The sequence below is a fragment of the Sabethes cyaneus genome, chromosome 3 (assembly GCF_943734655.1).
Source record: "Sabethes cyaneus chromosome 3, idSabCyanKW18_F2, whole genome shotgun sequence".
In the NCBI taxonomy this organism is placed as follows: Eukaryota; Metazoa; Arthropoda; class Insecta; order Diptera; family Culicidae; genus Sabethes; species Sabethes cyaneus.
The window spans coordinates 201,519,658-201,538,999 of record NC_071355.1 but is presented as its reverse complement, the minus strand read 5'-3'; the positions used below and the strand labels follow the sequence as shown (position 1 = coordinate 201,538,999).

The 19,342-nt window shown below is 37.2% G+C and overlaps 1 protein-coding gene across 2 annotated transcripts in view; it reads right to left on the bottom strand.

The window, feature by feature from the left end:
• LOC128744097 (mitogen-activated protein kinase 1) overlaps positions 1-19,342 on the bottom strand; it is a 122,581-nt gene that overhangs the window by 34,140 nt on the left and 69,099 nt on the right. For both annotated transcript variants that reach the window (XM_053840875.1, XM_053840876.1), the window contains exon 3: positions 6,322-6,448. In XM_053840875.1, coding sequence (XP_053696850.1) covers positions 6,322-6,448 — 127 coding nt within the window. The remainder of the gene's footprint in view (positions 1-6,321; positions 6,449-19,342) is intronic.

Genomic DNA, 19,342 nt, shown 5'->3' with positions numbered 1-19,342 from the left:
GTTGAACGTAGTGCAACAAGCGTTTCCATTGCATAATAATACCAAAAAAAATTAAACGTCATAAACAAAAAAAATATTTCTTTGAATCTTTGATGTCATGTAAAAAAAAGTTCAAATTTCAAAAAAGTATAAAAAACATGTGGCAATCTTTTGTCAGGACACCTTACAAAATTAAAATTATTTTTGATGGCTTTAGGATTATAAAAAACTTTGAGTTTCAGTTATATGTTTTTTCCTAAAAGCACAATAAAATATGTTACATTGGGTGCCAAAATAATAAAAAATGGTTCAACGGTTTAAAAGGTATCAATATTTGAAGACAAAACAAGCAAAAAAATGATAATTTTTTAACCAGCCTAATTTATAAGAGGGTACCCCAAGTGCCAAATACAAAATACGGGTTTAAAATTTTCCGAGAAGGGAGAAATATACAAGTTTTGAAAGCAATCAGAGCACTTTTCAATTACGGTAGTAATTTTCCAGTGAATTGCTCTGGCCTTTGACATTTGGAAGCGTGCTTCGAAGTTCGAAAACAGAATCTGATGAAGCCTGCAAGTCGTAGGCGAAATACGTATCTGTCGAGAATAAATATACCTAAATAGTAGAATTTAATTTCGAAAAAGTTTTTTTCTTTTCTTTAATTTCAGTTTTTGTATTCTACTAAGACGCTACATAAAACTTCAGTCTAGGCTTCAGAAGCGTCAGAAGCGTTTTAGAGCAATTCTAAGCCTAATTCGAAGTCATTTTTTATTTTTCCAGGCTTCAGAAGCGTTTTAGAGCGAATTCCTCTTTGAAGTATTTTTCTTATTTTATCTTTTTATTCATTATATTACAAGTGTTTTAAAGCGATTCTAATCTTAATTTGGAGTCTTTTCTTATTTTAAACTTTTCCGGCCTTTTGAAGTGTTTTAGAGCGGATTTCTTCCGACCTTTTTTGGTCTTTGGAAGTCTAAGCTTACTTTGGTATAGTTTCTTATTTTGTCATTTTTCTTAATTATTTAAGAAGCCTTTTATAGCAATCAGCTTTAACTTTTATGGTCTTTGGGAGCATCTTTGAGTTATTCCAAGCTTAAGTCGGGGCATTTTTTAACTTTTAAAAGCGATTTAGAGTGATACTAAGCTAAATTCAGGGAATTAAATGGTAAGAAATGATTCGTATTATGACCAAGCTTGTAAAAGCGTTTTAAAGAGAATTCCTTTTCGCACTTTTTGGCCTTTGGAAGCGTTTTAGAGTGAATCCTGTTTGGACTTTTCTGACCTTTAGTATCATCTTAAAGGTGTTCTAAGCTTTATTGGAAAACTTTGCTTATTTTAGCCTCAGCCTTTGGGAGCGAATTTCCTTTCGGCCATTTCTTGTCTTTAGAAGTCTTTTATAGTCATTCTAAGGCTAATTTAACGGGAAATTAGCAGTCATTAACTTTTCATCGAAGAGCCCAATTTCGGAGGCATTTTTTGGGCCCAAAAGCGGGGTTCTGTTTGTAAAAATGTAAATACTGTATTCTTCATGCCAATCTGAACACAGTGAATACATTTTTATGTACACAATTTTTGTTTCCAAAAAAAACTGCTTTTGAAGTTGGCAGACTGCTAATTTCACCTTGAGATAATTTATGTTTTAGCCTTTAGAAGTGTGTTAGCGCTCATTCTTTTTTCGACCTTTTCCGGTCTTTAGAAGCGTTTCAGAGGAATTCTAAACTGAAGGGGACATAAACGATTAATTTTTTTAAAAAGTCATAAATTTTTTATTTCAGATTTTGATTCGGCAGTCTTTCCCGGTTATTTTCATACTAATTTTGTAATGATCCGACCACGGGAAGTGGCCGAAAAACGATCGAACACATAGGCATTCCAGTGCGATGTGGAACAACCTCGTAGGAATAAAACGCTGCTCCTGTAAAGCCATGATTTTCAAACTTTATGTACCTTTTTCTCAGAAACTACTCAACGTATCGGAACAAACTTTTTTTTGTTTTATTGGTAGAAGCTTGGCAAAGACTTTTATTACTTTTAGACTTTGTAAACGAAACACAGCCAGAGAAAAAGAAAAAAGAAGACAAATTTTAATTTTTTCAGTTATCTTTTTTTCTTTTTTCTCAAGCTGTGTGTAGTTTACAAAGCTTAAAAGTTATAAAAGTCACTGCCAAGCTTCTACCAACAAAACAAAAAAAAGTTTGTTCCAATACGTTATGTAGTTTTTGAGAAAAAGCTATATAAAATTTGAAAACCGTGGTTTTGTAAATAAAAAATAAAATTAGAAAATCGTGGTCGGATCATTACAAAATTAGACTCAAAATAAGCGGAAAAGACTGCAGAATCAAAATCTGAAACAAAAAATTTACGATTTTTTTTCAAAAAATTTAGTCGTTTATGTTCCCAATATTAGAACATTTCTTATGTATACATTTTTAGCCTGACGATTGTTATGATTGCTAATTTGCTTTCACTTCTTCCGGCTTCTTCAATCTTTCAACGTTTTAGTGCTTAATTTTAAGCTTAATTTGAAATCATTTCGTATTCTGTTTTTTCTGCACTCTGAAATAGTTTTATACAGAATTTCTTTTTGACATTCCCTGGTCTTTAGAACCGTTTTAAAGCGTTTTTAAACTGTTTGGGTTTATTTTTTCGTTTAATTCCACTTATCACAAATTCACAAAATGTTCACACACAAATTCACTTGGACAAAATACTTAGCAAATACGTAATTCGGTTGCAACTTACAGCCATTTGGCCTTTTCTATTTTTTAAATAAATCTGATAGTATAATATAGATTCCTTTCGCTATTGGGTGAATTGAATTACGTTTTTAAAACCAACTTAGATTAAAAGTGGTTTTTGCGATAAGCGCCAGTCTTACATGTCTACTTTTGGAGATAACTAAAACTCGCTAAAGCCTTTCGATATAAAAGCAATCAATTGATATTTTCAATTTTCAAGGTCGCAGCAGCAAACAGGAAATTTCCTAGTGGAAAAGCACCGGTAAAGGTCAGAAAACAGTAAGCTCCACCTAAGCACAATCACTGAGTAATCTCTGTCTTTATCCTTTTCCTCCTTAAGGACACTTCTGTTCTATTCCTCGATGACCGGTCGAAGGGTTTATATAGTGCATACATGTACCTACGGATATTGTGCAGCGATTAGATGCACACAATGAGCATTGAAAGAACGATTGGGATTTATTTTCTCTGTACGCTATTTTCCTTCTTGCAGATTACTGTGAAATAGATGGCACTGAGGTAAGTCTTATTCAGACTGAAGCCGGCATATGGTTCATTTGATTGAAAAGTGTGTTCAAACTATTACACAGTTTGAAGATGGTACGAAAACGTCTTTCGTTTTAAATGTTATACCTAAGTGGTGTTCAAGTGGATTTCAAGTTAAATTAGATTTATGGTTCAACATTTCTGGTTTTCAGATACGTTCCATCGATTGTTAGCAAAATCTGGTTGTGGTTTTGAACTCTTATGATGCAGGACTATGCCTTACAGATAGAAATTTATTTCAAAAAATTTACAAATGCAAGCCTCAGAAAAAGTTAATAGGTTTTAAGGGCTTTTAAGGGATCAATCGGAAAAGCTTGGATGGCATGGATTCTATTTCTGTACATAGAACCTACTTTGCTAAGAAAACGAGGTGTTTTACTAGCACAGACATTAGTCTGATCACTGTCACTGCAGCTGCAGACAAAAGTATGCATGATGAAGAGTAAATTAGTTTTTTTCTTACTTTATTAAAAAGTTAGATGAACTCTTTACTGGAGTCATTTCCTTCACAATTTCTTAACTTCCCAAGCACAGACGATACAACGTTACACGATCTGACAACTTTATTATTGCCACTAACAAATATATTATTTTCAAGATTTCAATTTGTTAGAAATTTGTTGGAACTTGTTTCAGTAGAAAAAAAGAGAAAGCTTTCCCGTCCCAATAGGGAAGAGAATCATTTGATTCCCTTGAACTTAAACCAATTTGATGTCCTAGAAGTAAACCATGTTGTAAACGCGTGCGACTTTTCCCTCCGTCCCATCGTTTGTATCCATATGCTATTAGAATATTATTCAAAATAAAGTCTTATCTGAAAATCTCACTGAACATCGGAGGCTTTTCGTAGGAAGTATATAAAGTTAAAAACCGATATTGTTTTACAAATAATTTTTCGCAACTTAAATGATGAACAACCAAGGAAAAAATGTTACAAATTGAAAACAGCTTTGGTGCTAAAAAAACCTGAACAGATTTTATTCAAATTTCGGTTCTATTGATGATGCAACGAAATAATGAAAAGGATCTTTCCTAAATTGACTCCAACGCAATATTTTAATAAAAATTCGACCCTTTGGTTTGAGTTTGCCCACAGATTGGCGGGTAATGTAGGGGAATGATAAAAATAATATTTGATTGTAGAGTGTAACGATTTGAACTGAGTTTTCACCGATGTAATCTGATAAAATGAAAAAGAAATATTGTTGGAAGATAGCGTTCTCTTCCTAGAATGCATGCCCTTCGTTAGTTTCGAGAATGAAGTATCAGCTCTATGTATGAAAACAAGCAAACCAAAGACAAGGTTTTGCTACAATTCCAACTAAATCAAAATCTACTTGATGGTTCAGTTCAAGCAAATAGCCACAGAGAGGGTAACTGAAATAACCATTTCACCTGCGAATTTCACATCAATTCAATGCTTTCTCTACCTCGAGCCCGGTAACAAATCGTTGTTTCTTTCAGAGCTAATGTATTAGATTCCAGAAAATGTCGACTAAAGCCGACCTCTGACCATTACATAATTTATTAAATGTCAGAGGTGATGTTGTTGTACGTCAATCGATGCGTGCGGAACCAATTTTACCCAGTTTCGAACACTACGGATGGGCAGTGATGGATTGCCCACGGCATAGAATTCAAACGATTTATGATCGGTGCTACGGTACGCGACCTCAAATCTGTTTCTCAGGATGATGCCATTATCGAACTCTCGGGCGTGAGCATGAACGGCGGCATCATCGTATTCATAAATCCGTCAGGAGCCTGCTCGGTCGGTCAACTGACTTGAATAAGTCCATCCGATTCCGTCAGCAGCTGTACGCGTTAGATTGAAGATCCATCAAACGAGAGCAGTGATTTCCCCCAAATTTGCATATTATCCCTATCGATGAACCGCAACAGGATACTAGAAAGCGGGGAACGATCCCCACCACCAGAAGCTGAAAGCAAATACGGGTAAAATGATTTCAGCTTCGTAATTTTATTTCCAACATAAATCAATTTGACTTAGAAACACGACTCTACGATTTCGATCCACATCGTGCGTCAGGAAACGCTAGGAGGATACACACTGTTGACAGGGGATTAACTTAAACAAGATTGAGCAAAGCACTCCTCTCTCTTTCGGTAAATTAAGGCAGTAACGAAAGTTATATGTAGCAGCATGCGAATGGAAGGATTCGGACGTACTGGCTGTATGAAATTATAGCACATGTCAGATCGAAAATTAAATTGCCATCAACTTTCGGTAATGTGTTTTTTAATGCGTCTTTACGAATTTTGATCTGTACATTTTAATGGACACTGAAAAAGGTTATTTATCTTAAAAGCATTGGCGAATATCAACTATGATCAGTAAACTTCGAAAAAACGCTTGTACTTATTTATTATTAACATAATAGAAGTGAGGTAATAGTGAACATAAATGTTTCAGTAATTCTTAAAATGGACGGATAACTAGTAATCCAAAAGTACGTGAAAATATGATAACACCAGTCAACCAGTTAAAGTCCGCACCTCAGGAAAAAGCTATTCATGTCCGGAAAAACACGAACATTCATTTCCATAAATCAGTTTTAGGAATCACCTCAGGCGACTTGAATCATCCATACAAGCAGGTTACTGGAAGTTCGTAACTTTATTTCTCCCTATTCCCTGCTGTCCCGAGGCAAAAAACTTCCAAAACGTGCTAGCTTGCTATCCCGAGACAGAGAGCCGCAGCGATATGCAGTAAGCGATTCAAAAACTGTAATAAACAAATGGTACGACAAAGTTTTTGCCTCAGGATAAATGCGGCTGACATTCAGCAGGTAAATTGCTATCGCTCGAAGTTACTTCAAGGCGATGGTAGCCATCTAGCCGCTGCTGGCTGCACGGTTGGTCACTACGTTCTATCCCTTGTAGGGTTTTAGAAAAAAAATGAATTTTCGAACCCTTCGGGAGTAGAAAGTAAAAAATCTCCTAAAAAGCAATTTCAATTTTAAAACATGGAATGGACTATCTTACTAAAGCTATTTTAAATTATGATGAGCCCCCCTGAAAACCAATAAAAACAACTTACATTTTCGTGTCTGAATCGGGTGAGAATTTTGATTTCACGCAGCGTCCGCTGGCAATAGGTCTGATGCTCGAAGGGGGAAATTTTTTTGATGGCAACTTTTGTTTTTGACACGGTGTCTACTGCAGATCTGTAATGAGAATAAAGAAAGAAAGAAAGAAAAAAGAGATTAGCACAAACAGGGAAAACTTTGCGTAGAGGAGCTTATTTCGTCCATCACATACATCCTCCCCCCTCAAAAGCCGAACATCAAACAGCATTCGAATTTGTTCGAATAATAAAAATCAGCTTTGTACGTTAAACTTTTGTTGAACCGGGGCAGATTGGAGCAATCACATGTTGCAGATTATGTTTTGGGACGTGTGGCTAACCAAATGGCTATATAGTCTATCTGTATAAATCATTTTTGATTGCATCAGCTTTTTAGTTCATTCAAACAACAACACGAGATGTATTTGTGTTTACATTGAACCAGGTTCCAAACACCAATTCTTTGACGGAAATCTATTTTTATTCATTAAAATACACGTCTTATAACGGCTCGACTTCTCTACGCAGTGTAACAAAGCACTAGGCACTCCTTCAGTTTCAATTTGAGTCGGATCAGTAAGGTCGATTGGAGCACACCCATCGACGGGCGATAAATTTTCAATATTTTCACGCCCTAAGCCAATAATAACCAATTCATTTCCATCCAACTGGATGGCTATCTATCCATGCGATGCTGTACAAACGATTCAAACCAAACACCCAGTTCTCTAACTTCACCGAAATTGCGAACCGATACGGTGAGCTCAATTCCCCCTTCCCCTTACCTCTGACAATGTATATACCATTCACAGGCTATTTCCATCTTCGGAGCTAAAGTAATGCGTCCTAGCGTCTGTAAATAATGTTGATTGATTATACTTGAAAAACAAAACTCTCCGGCTTCCGCCCCGGGGTAGGATGGCTCATCGTTTCGATTCACCGTTCGGTTTTCCGTACACGAAAGGTACAAAAGTGTGAGCATTCATTCGTAGTTCCCATGGGTACCTAGCTACCGTAGGACGAAGAACCGTACTATACGGGTACCTTGGCCGGTAGAAATGAGAACAAATTGATTTATGAGCACTTACACACGCAATGTAAGCCCGAATAGGAGCTTCGGAAAAGATGTTTGATTTTCAGGACCACATGATGACGACATTGCGTTATACAAGACGACTTGACAAGGTGCCAGACGATCTTCTTTTGGGCCGAATTTCAGATGGCATTTTTAACCTAGAGACACACAGACAGAGCTACTAGTGTTGGCATTCACTCAAGCGTACAGCGACAAGCGCCCACACTTCACACAAATATTTCGATTATGCAATCTTCCTGCAAAAAAGACCACCTCCTTTTTGGTCTACTTACCGTCATCAACCCTGTGCCAGCCCGCCAACTATTCTGTATTCAGCTACTGGGTGTTAGAAAATGGTTTTCCGGTGCGGTTTCCTACATCCGTAAGTTGTTTTTTATTGCTTTCTGTATCGACGCCTTTTTGAGGATAAATATGAAGAAAAGTGCATTATCTAGCTCAATGGAGGCGGTACCTATTCATTGACGGGGTACTGCTATCCTCCGCCTCCTCCTCCTTTCGCAAACTTTCGCCCGGAGTTTTCGTGAATCAGCGCTCAATATATAGCAAGCGCAACGAAGGCGGATGATGAGCTTTGAACGAAGCAAATAAAGGATAGAACAATCGACAAAAACATGACATACGAAAAATGATCGTGCGGGAAAACTTTGACGCTTACTAAACAAGTTTCTCTGAAGAGGGATTGATTTTCTTATACAGATTCAAATTTCATAAAATATGGACTATACGAAGAAACTGACTTGCTTCGAGATCGTTATAAAACATCTGCACATAGTTGGATAACACCCCAGGGGTTCGCCAAAAATTTAGCTCGCAGCAGAATAGTATACGGAATTCCGACAAGGGCTCGCGTGCCGAAAAACGTCTGGAGCCGCATGTGGTAGAGTATAAATTTATGAAGGAACTGGAAAAAGATCTCTTTATATCTCAAACTAGGCGGTAGAAGAACGATACATTTTGAAATTTAAAAAAAATCACAGAATATTGACTGATTTTGGTGCTTATTGGATTTACTTGGTGGGAAATGTCATGCCATTTCAAAATAAAATATAGCTCAAATAGCCACAATTTTATTTTACAGGTGCATTTCTAATGGTGTAGTTCTCTTGTAATGATCGCGGTATGGCATGTTGCACCATCTCGTTGGGAATGAATGTCATCGCCATCAATTTCATTCCACTTTCACAAGGATAATAATATTTTAAAACGATTTCAAAGATTAAGACGAAAAACCAATCGTTTTATGATGTATTGGAAACTTATTCCAATTTATCACTGTTAGAATCTTACGGCCATGACGTCAAACGACGCAAGTAGTCACGTGTCTACCGTAATATGGTACGTGGAAATTGAGTGCTTGATTTTTAGAAATGCTGTTATCAGTGCTCAAAGTAGCGAGGTGGCGATTTTCTTCTGTAGCTGAAAAAATGTGCATATTTTACAACAATTTTTTATTTCATGTTTTCTTTCGAAAACACAATAAAATGTGTTTGTATTAATTACATATTATATATATCTATGTTTAAGTGATTCAAAATGATATTTTAATCAAAAGATTCCGAAAATATAATCAAAATACTGCATTTTGAGTTCATTTTTTAACTAATTAAAATTACAATCCTATAAAAAGCGCTCAGCGCTTGTAACAAATTTCAAAAAAAATTCAACAGATTTCATTCAACTCCAAAAACGCACGCAAACATTCAACAGTCACACACGCTCAAAGATATCATCAGCCCATTTTGGGATCCAAATTATGTGCCTGTGCGACGGAGGTAAATCATTTCTATGGGAATAATTGAAATGGCTTCTCTTTGAAACTTTTAGGTTAACGTTTCCAGGCGAACCTATTCTTGTGACTGCCGAAACCAGAAGGAACATGCATGATTTTTCCCACAAAATGTACAGCAGCTCGAAAGTAATTCGATATACCAATGTACAGAATTTATTGTACGGTATGAAAGCAAACAGAAACGACGACGATAGAGTCAAGGTACGGAAAAGTGTGGCAGCAAATTTCAATCATTGAAAAGCAGCATACAGTAACAGTACCAAAGTACATCAACAGGCAAAGGCAAATCTCATTTCGTTTTTGGCAGCAGGCACTCGAAAAAAGCATGCTCCCCATCAAAAGGCGTCTGCAACACTAACAAATGCCACCAGTCACTCACGCAAATTGCGTCTACCGTTTTGAAAACATTTTCTTGTACAGAAAAAAAATACTGAAATGAAAGCATCCCAAGATAACGAAAAACGATTCGTCACGGACGAGCTTCGTTACAAGGAGTCATTTCACACAGGCAATACAAAAAGGGCACACACCCCAACCATCAACATCATCAGTATCCCGAATTCTGCACACAAGTTTAGTGAAATTGAATTGTTACAAAGGATCGGGTGTTGCACAATGGGACAACCCTTCACAAGTGAAGTGAAATATATCTCCGTCACTCTACAATTTGTTGGGTGAGACATTCAAAGAAAAAAAAAACATACCAAAAATTTATCCATGATTGGCATTAGAAAAAGTTTTACAATGTTGTAGTTGAATCGGAATGACTATGATCTACTACTTTTAATTTGGGTGTGTCTGGTTACTGAATTGAACGGACTCGCCTCTTTGGATGTTTCTGATTGACGGCACAGTACCGAAAAATGTCGGAAACTGCATCAAAAAACTCAGTATAAATGGATCTTTTCTACCGAATTGGATTTAATTTCGGAGCATATTTCGAACGAACCGGTATTTGCCCTTCGGGTTCGGCATTTTCCAGGTTTTCCAACGAGAAAGCTACCCTTTCACATCATTACGCGCAGCATTCAATGCTTGAAAAATAAAGAAACAAAGCTACCGACCTTTGATCCCGGTTACAAACGATGGCAGATGATGAATTTCCAAAAGCGGGACTGACTATCCGTTCATGCTTTTGGCAGAAGCCAATTTACAAACAAACAATGAAGACGGGAGCAATTTCGCTGTCTCTCGGCTCATCGCCGTACTGTGTTTTGTCCAATCGACGCGACGCGTCGAAGGTTCGCACAAAATCTGCACAAAATTCCGTTCACTGGAGTGTGATTTTTCCGAAGGCATTAATTAATGGGCGATGGGTAATTATACAATACTGGGGGAGGGCCAAAATTTCAATTTGAAATATTCTATTCCGGCAATTCTGCAAGTTTCGATGATGCGATGGAGACGCACGATGTTTTTCTTTATTATTCTTCTATGATGCGAAAAAATATATTTCAAAGTTCAGAAGTAACACATTCTTTCACTAAATTTGACAAAATTTTTGTTCAGATAGTAGATACTACCGGTAGGACATGTTCTGCTGACTTTATGTGCAACGTATGAAACTTGTATCCTTTCACCAATTTTTGGTGTGGAATTTTATTAAATGTAAGATACGAATAAATAAAGATTGTACAATTTCTGCGCACATTTTCAGAAAAAGGATCCCTCAAAAATACATGACATCTCTCTGCGATACCATGAGGATCATTGTCAACTTTTCAAGGTGGTACCAAAGTCGCACAACGAGTTAGCAAGTTTTTTGATAGTTGTCCTTCAAAAAGTTGCTGAAGAATCATTAAAAATCCCTCGCGTTTCTGCATAAAGAATCTAGGCAACTTTCCAAGAAAAAATACCCTTCAAACAAGGCACATCCCCACCAACCGTGCCAAATGTCTTGTGGATGGAATTATTTAACTCTCGCACGTTTCTAGGGCCATTTTATATTAGATGGGTTTATTTCACACTCGACTTATTTCATGCAATGGCATTGAGTTTCCTGCAGGATGCATCCCATCTACAGTGTTGAACAAAAGTTTATATTGTGCCACGTTGAAAAAAATCGTAGTCATACCTACGTTTATTTTGTAACAGCTGAACGGTTATCTGCATTATTATTTAGAAAGCTTAAATCGAAACATAAATGTAACGATACTCATATTTAAAACTACTATTTCCTTGTCCAGTACTGTACAGAAAACAGCCGGCAAAGGCTCTGCTCCGGATCGACAAACAGTATACGAGAAAATCAGCAAACGATTTAAATTACTTTGCTTAACAAGTTTAATGTGGTTTGCACAGTCGGAGGAAGAAAAATCGCTTTTCTAGCTTCTCGCTCGATGGATCAGGTCGGTCGGTCGGTCGGTCGGAAGGTCGATCGTTGCAACTTTCGCATGCTGCTAATTTGCATTTGGTTTGCGGTCAATCAAGTAAATACACCTAAGTTCATTTCCGGTGCTACAGCCAATCCGGGATTCAGAATCGGTCGGAATAAAAACGTGCTACCTACATCGCAATTTATCACAATAGAACAGATACGGTAGATAAAGAAATATGGTAATCAGACAGCATTTATGCACAAAGTTTGCGAATAATTCTAGGCAAAACATTTCTTTCCAATTTCGATCTATTTAAACGAGGGGTTAAAAGTTGATGATATCATGTCTTGCTTATAGGACTAAACTACACAGCAAAAGAATAAAGGAAAGTAGGCTTATAATGTGTTTAATTTAAAAGAGGGTAGCATTAATTGATTTTAATCTAAACATCCAATTATCTTCGATGTACAAATTTTGTCTAACAAACCCGTAGTCGGTCCTGCAGAAGGCGAAGTTCGCCAAGCGGAATATAAAACCAGGGCTTTTGTTTCCATACATTTTGGTATAAAAAACAAATAGAATGTGGAAGCAGCACGAGCGCGGGCTTGACGTAGGACCACGGATGTAGACAGAAGACGTCCGTAAGAGGACTTCACCATATTCTTTCTTGTAGATTTGGGTTCTATACGTTTTACACTTGCTTTGATACAAATTAGATAACAATCCAACCGTGCGAAGTGAATGAAAAAATAATATTTCCAAACATTCCAGTGAGCAAAGTGAACGTTCACTTTGTTACTAATGAGCTATTAGCATTGTAGCACCGTAATTACAAAAGATACAGCAAAACTTTATTTAGCAAAATTGTAGATAATAACTACTTCTACAATGTCTTATATCTAACTTTGTCAAATTTTGCTTGGCTCATAGAGTTACAAGTAAATTTAGGTGTTTTGGTCATACATTCTGGTTATCGCCGTTATAGTGAATCTATGCATACCAGATCGATTGAAATTATTATGTTAGCTTTTATCCGAATCAGAAACGATCATTTCGATTGTTTTTTTTTCCTTGTGATGCTGGAGACCTACCCCATCTAAGCCTTAAACAAACAGCTGCAAGTTTCTGACTAATTTAGAAACCAATATCAACATACAAATACAAGCAAAGCCATGGGTATAAACGTCCTTCAGAACTTGACTCTTATTTAGCGACCGACTTCGCACCCTGTTATTAGAGTACAGGAAAATTACGGATGTACAAATACATTACAGGCAAATAATTTAATGATACACGACTCACGAAAAAACACTCCGCTAGACTGCAATCGAATTTCAAAGTTTCTTACAACAGAATGAGTGTGTGTCACACATTCAGGAAAATTCAATTCGCTCAAATTAGATTTTATCTTCATTGGCTTTCCACTACTAATTAGCTACTTAATCTGATTAGTTCAGTTCAATAGAGTTGCTGAGTTAACAGTAAAAGCATTTGACGCCACAACAGATTACGAAAAAACATGTTTTCTTCTTTCAGGCTACATAAAAACAATGTAATAAATTTTCAAGTTTTAATTTGGGCAATCTACCAAAATTATTATCTTACTGTGTTTAGTAAAAACTTATGTGTTTTGTCCGTTATTATGTATAAATCATATCCTGTCGACTCTTAATTCAAATCACGGCTGGGCGAGCCTGTTAGTGTCAATAGGATTGTAGCACTAGTCCTGCAGTTGTTCAGTACTCTGACAGGGCTGCAAAGTCTGTTGAATAAAAACAACCGAAGGTCAACGAAAACGGAATGTAGCACCAAACCTTTGCATTGCTTTACTGCTAGTCTGTACCTACCAAGATGTCGATCGACCGTCCTTCCTCGAAAATAAGATAAAAACTCCAGTTTTGCTATACCAGTCCCAGTAGTGATGTGGTCGCTCTTACATCTTCACATAAAACGTGAATTTTACATTGATTGATATATGTACTCACAGCATATTTGCTCAAGTTGAGCATAATTTCATTAACCTTCTTTCTACATTGCGTCACCAGCCACCCGACATGTTGTTGACTGACTTGACACAGAGTGACACGCATTTCGGTGCGCCTTCATTCTGAACGACCGAACGACGAACCGTGTCCTCCGCCGCTCCGCCGAACCGTGTTTACCCATCATTGTACGTACGTATACATGTCCTCGCACCGCTGCGCTGCTTGCCCTTTGGCCTAGTTTCGAGGGGCTGGCGCCAAATGGAGTGCCGCTCGTTTCCAGCAACAAGCGAACCAGCCACCCAACCAGCGACAAGAATCTTATCCTACGCAATCCCGAATGGACATGGTAACTAAATACTACTGTACTGCATGCACGGAAACGGAAGCTGCTAAATGGTCGTGTAAAATTGTGTCTCGTACAGTGCGAAAGATTTTCATTCTTTCCTTTCTTTTGCCAGTTTTAAGAGTGTGTTAATTTGTTTATGTTGAAGAAAATTATGTCATAGCATTAAATATCTATGAACAATGTTTTTTATGATAGTGTTTCAATAAATTGCGAATATTCTGTTTTTGTTTTGTTTGCAAGATGTGGGGAGACCATACATATCGCTACATTTAAATAGTGAAACACTTTCATTTCCACAGTAAAAGATAATACAGACGACGATTTTATTTACAAAAAATTGACAGTTCATTTGCTTATAAAATTATATTATACTAGTACGGGTCATGTACAGCTGATTTTTAAAATTATTTTCAACAAACAATTAGGTTTACTTGAGAGAACCTATTATAAAAATTGCGAGTTATATTGACAGTTACAAGAAGCGAATAGTTCCAGCTAGGAATCAGACTGCGTTTAGCTTCTCCGATTAAAGTGAATATATTAGTTACGAAACCTTGATGATTGATGAGACCTGGGAGCTAAAACCTATGCGGATTAGTTCGTAGACCCCAACATATGCTAATCAATTAAATTACTTTCCGGCTAGCTTTGTTTACATTATCCCAACACGATTCCGAACTTGTTCATTCTCCAGCATCAACAATATATAAACTTGTTTTAGTATGGGAAAAAAATCGGCTTGTTCTATTCAAGGGAAAAAACTTCCACAATGCACACAATTTACTGCTCTTATACAAAGCTTATCTGCTAGATGGAACTGCCTGTGAGGCACCGAATTATAATTCCCAATTGATGATTGTGATTAAAATTATAGGTACATATTCGCAAAAATATCTACATGCTCGGGTCATTGTTTCCAATTCGTAATGGTCGTTTAACAAGCATTTTCAAATTATACTTACAAAAAAATTCGCGATACAAGAGGATAGTTTAAATTTTATAAAGTATAATAGTGTTTATTTTGACTTCTTTTAAACTTAACTTCCAACTTGTGTCTGACATCTGGGACACATATACAATGGTGCAATAATTTATCACGATCAACAAGCAAATATTTTGCATATGAATAATTAAAATCGTTTCATATTTCAATAAATTTTAATTATATCACGTTTCATTGTTTGATTATTATACTGGCTAGCAACATCAGATATTTCCAGCACATTTCATGCAAGGTTTTAATCGTTTTTTGCATCCGCGGAATAAATTTCCTCTGCTGTTCGAAGTACTCCCAACGAAGTCATCAATCTTCAGTAGCCAGATTCTTAACAGTATTCGAATAACTGCTATGATTGTCGAAACTGTCGTCCGATAATTAAAATGCTCAGTAGTTGCCGGACCTGCTTCATGCTTCAACCCAGGGTAGCGTAAGTTTCCTGTCCTTTGGAATGATTCAGTTATGTTTCCAGTACACAAGAAGAGTGATAAAGCGCAGCGTCCAAAACTATTGCTCGAGATGATCGTAAAAGACGCTTTATTCGCTAACGATTTTACACTTCTTCAAACCAGCATGGGTCTTTCCCAAAGCGTTCAATCTCTAAGAATCTCATTGATTTCGTCTCGCAACATGAATGAAGAACTGCAAATTGATGCACAAGGTCCTGAAAGCAGTGTTTGATAGAGTTGACCACGGTACTTTCCTTGTAGGGATTGAGAAACTGGCAGTTTGCCCATCAGACCCAGTCCGAGTTTGCCGTTGCCATTATGCAATATTTCTGGCGTACCACAGGGGAACAAGCTTGGACCAAGACTGGTGTCTCTTCTTGTAAATTCTTGTCTCCTACCACCTGGCTGTCGGTCTTTTTATGCTGACGATGTAAAAATCTTTAAGGTAATTAAAACGGACTCCGACTGCATTGAACTGCAACACCCTAGTAGACAAACTTGAAGAATAATGCTTACCGTCAGCATCTCAAAATACTGTACCATTTCAAATTTGTCGTACATGCAAAAAAATCTCAACAATCTAGGAAAAATATCAGTTGAAAAATCTTTTTCTCAACATTTTCCGCGACCGTGAACAACATTGAAGAAAAGTTAGAAAGACTTTGTTCTAATTCTGAGAAAATTTTTGAAATATTTGTTTAGGACAAAAAGCTTCATTACGCTCCCTAAAATATGATTATGATCAGTGGTAAGCACTATAAAGAAACGTTAATTAAATGTTTCGTCCCAAAAATTAATGCAATTGAAGGCGGTAACCTTTATTTCCAACAAGATGGTGCAACATGCCACACATTACAATCGTTAAAATGGACTAATTAAATGGAAAGTTTAATGAATTGATAATTTCTCGTAATAGACCTATAAATTGGCCACCAAAGTCATGCTATCTAACTCCGTTAGACCATTTTTGGTGGGTGTTTGTTAACCTAGGTGTACGACAAAATACCAGCTCTAATTCAAACCCGCAAACACAACATTCAGACCACTGCAGTGCACTGTACTGCAGCATACTAGCCGAAATGATGCACAGAGTCATCGGAAATTTGACCATTAGGACGCACCAGAGCGAACAAAGTCGGGCCAGTGCGTAGTTCCCGGCGAGCTACTGGCAATTTTCAGATTCACAAAGAACACCAGGTCAGCTCGGGGTCTTAACATCAACTCTTTTATCCAAAATGGTTTACCTGACGCTGAGGCCCTGCCGTGTACAACACTTCCTCATACATAGAAAACGAGTACGATGGTTGCTTTTATAAACAAAGCATCGCGCTACCTATGTTGCGAAAAGAATAATAAACGCGACCGTGCGCATTTTGGTGCCTGACAGAATGACAAACTAGGTCAATGCTGTGCAAACAGTAAAAGATCGTTTAGAATAGATACAGAAGGACGCGCGGGATAGGGGCACTACATCTCCCCCCCCCCTTACAGCGTTGCAAGTCTTCACAGAAAGAGATCGCGAACAACTGTTAGCGCAGGATGAATAGGGAACCATGGCGGCAATATTTGCTCTCTCTACTGATAATATTTACATTGCTTAATTTTTTTCTTCTTCATTTCTCGTTAGATATATTCATTAGATTTTGTTTTTCTGGATTTTGATGCAATGAATTTGAGATATATAGGGTAACCAACCTATTTTGGACCCCGTCAGCAGCTGTATATAATTACAGAAAAAGTACAAACAAAATTATTAGTTCTCGAGTTATGAGGAAATTTGCGTTTCATTTGTATGCGAGCCCAACCGCCCAGGTACGATGCTGGTCTAACAAGCCAGTCGTCGTATGTTCGAATCTCGGCTAGGCGGTGCTGCTAGATAGAGTCAGTAGGATTGTTGCATTAGCCCCGTAACTATCCTGTACTCTAACAGCCGGCTATGAAGTCTGTCGATAAAGAAAGGTCAAGTTTAAGCCCAAGGCTTTGCTTTTTTGGTATGCGAGTCCCTCCGCTTAAAGTTGGGAGGGGTCCTAATACATCATAAAAAAATCCTGCCTCCAAAAACCCCCACAAGGTAAATTTGATTCCATTTGCTTGATTAGTTCTCAAGTTATGCAGAAATTTGTTTTTTATTTGTATGGGAGCCCCCTCTTAGAGGAGGAGGGGTCTCTAACCATCATAAGAAGCTTCCCCGGCCCCAAAAAATCCTGCATACAAATTTTCACGCCGATCGCTTTAGTAGTTTCCGAGTCTATAAGGTACATACAGATAGACAGAAAATTATTTTTAAATAAATAGATGAACAATGTGCAATTTATGTTTTAAACAAGACTATACAATTCGTAGATATTGCAATGAGGAATCATGAAAAGTATAAACAAAGTGAAAAATAAACTACATAAATATTTTGTTAGTAGTTAATAAAGTTAGTTAGTTAGAAGTGGTTTGTTGCAGAGTGAAACAAATATGCAATTATTTAACAGTAGATCCGTACGAAGTATCATTATTATTTTTTTCGCGTTGTCCGGAGATTTCAATCAGGAAAACTCAATCAGATGGACATTCCGCTTGGGGCAAGTAAAAAAAAAGTTTACAAAAAACACTGAATCGTGCTTGATTTTAATGAGACATTGTAAGCTATATTACATAACGACACGGTTCGTCTCGGTTAAGTGTAGTGTAGTTTAACGAAAAGTTTTTCTTTTGTAGTAGAGGTACTCGGACTGATCATCCTGTTAGCCGCATGATCCGAACAGTTTTAGTTAGTAGTTTTTTGATGTCGTGCATCATAATTGGCATGTTTCGTTGCATTCCAAACTGTTGCGGTGTGAAAAGTTTTCTACCATTAACAAACGAATAATTCAGCGCGAATGGGCTACTTGAGGAATAATTTGCTGTGGAACAAGTGGCAAAAAAGGAACTATCCTCTATGCTGTGACTAGTAAATTTTTATTATTAGCTAAATAATTAGTGTTTAAATTGTTACTGTTTTACCTATTGTTACCTTAAGTACCTTTTCGTGAACATTTTTATGTGAAGCCAGAAAAAACAAAATTCAAGGGTAAATTTAATTGATATTTCACACACATCTGCAATAAAATATGCAATCTGGGTTGCAAAGCTCAGGTGCAAACATCACTTCAGTCCGTCGAACCACCAAACAAATCATACTAAAATGATGTGCATTTCTAAAACTTTCGTGTCCCAAAAGCTTACGGTTACTACTAATGCTCCCTGAACCGATCACATAAATAAATCCAGAAACATATGGCAGTACATAAAATTCACCGGTGGGTTTCCAAAATAGCTTCGTATATGTACTAAGCTAGGGCCCAGCAAATAGTTGAAGATAAATTTTCCTCTTCCCTTCGCTTCTAGTCCTTATGAACTCACCGCGTGATTATTATTGATTGAGATGCGTGTATTTTAGTTCAAGTGGAATAATAACATCGTTTACGGGTTTCCACGGCTCGGTGGTAAATGATGAGTCGGTCGCTTATCAAGTTGACCTGAAGGTAATTCATTTTTGTTAGTGCTTTATTGGCTTAAAGACACAATCAAATTGAGGTAAGATCATCCCGACAGCGGCGGCTTTTCTGTTTTTCTGTGACGTCAACAAAGGTAAGGGTCGAAAATCGGCTAATGCAGTTACAGCAGCCGGAAAGAACACCGAAACAAGAGATGGATTCATGCTGGGAAACAATTTTCAAAGAAATTTTCAGAACGCCCGGCCGTTGAGGTTATCCTGTCAAAGCGAAAAAAAACAAAGATCAAGGTAGAAGGTGGACTGACAAGGCGATTTTTCTCGTCGTCCCGAAACGATGAAATGTTGGAAGCTGCACAACGGGGAAGTAGCGATTCCAAGACGATGCTAACGTGTTTCCAAAATAGCGAGATGAATGGCAGGAAATTACATTTGTTTTACCTTCTGCCAGCTGCGGCTATAGATAGACTATTTTAGATTTTCTTTTTTTGCCATTAATGGAAGCGAAATTCATCGGAATTGAAACATAATCA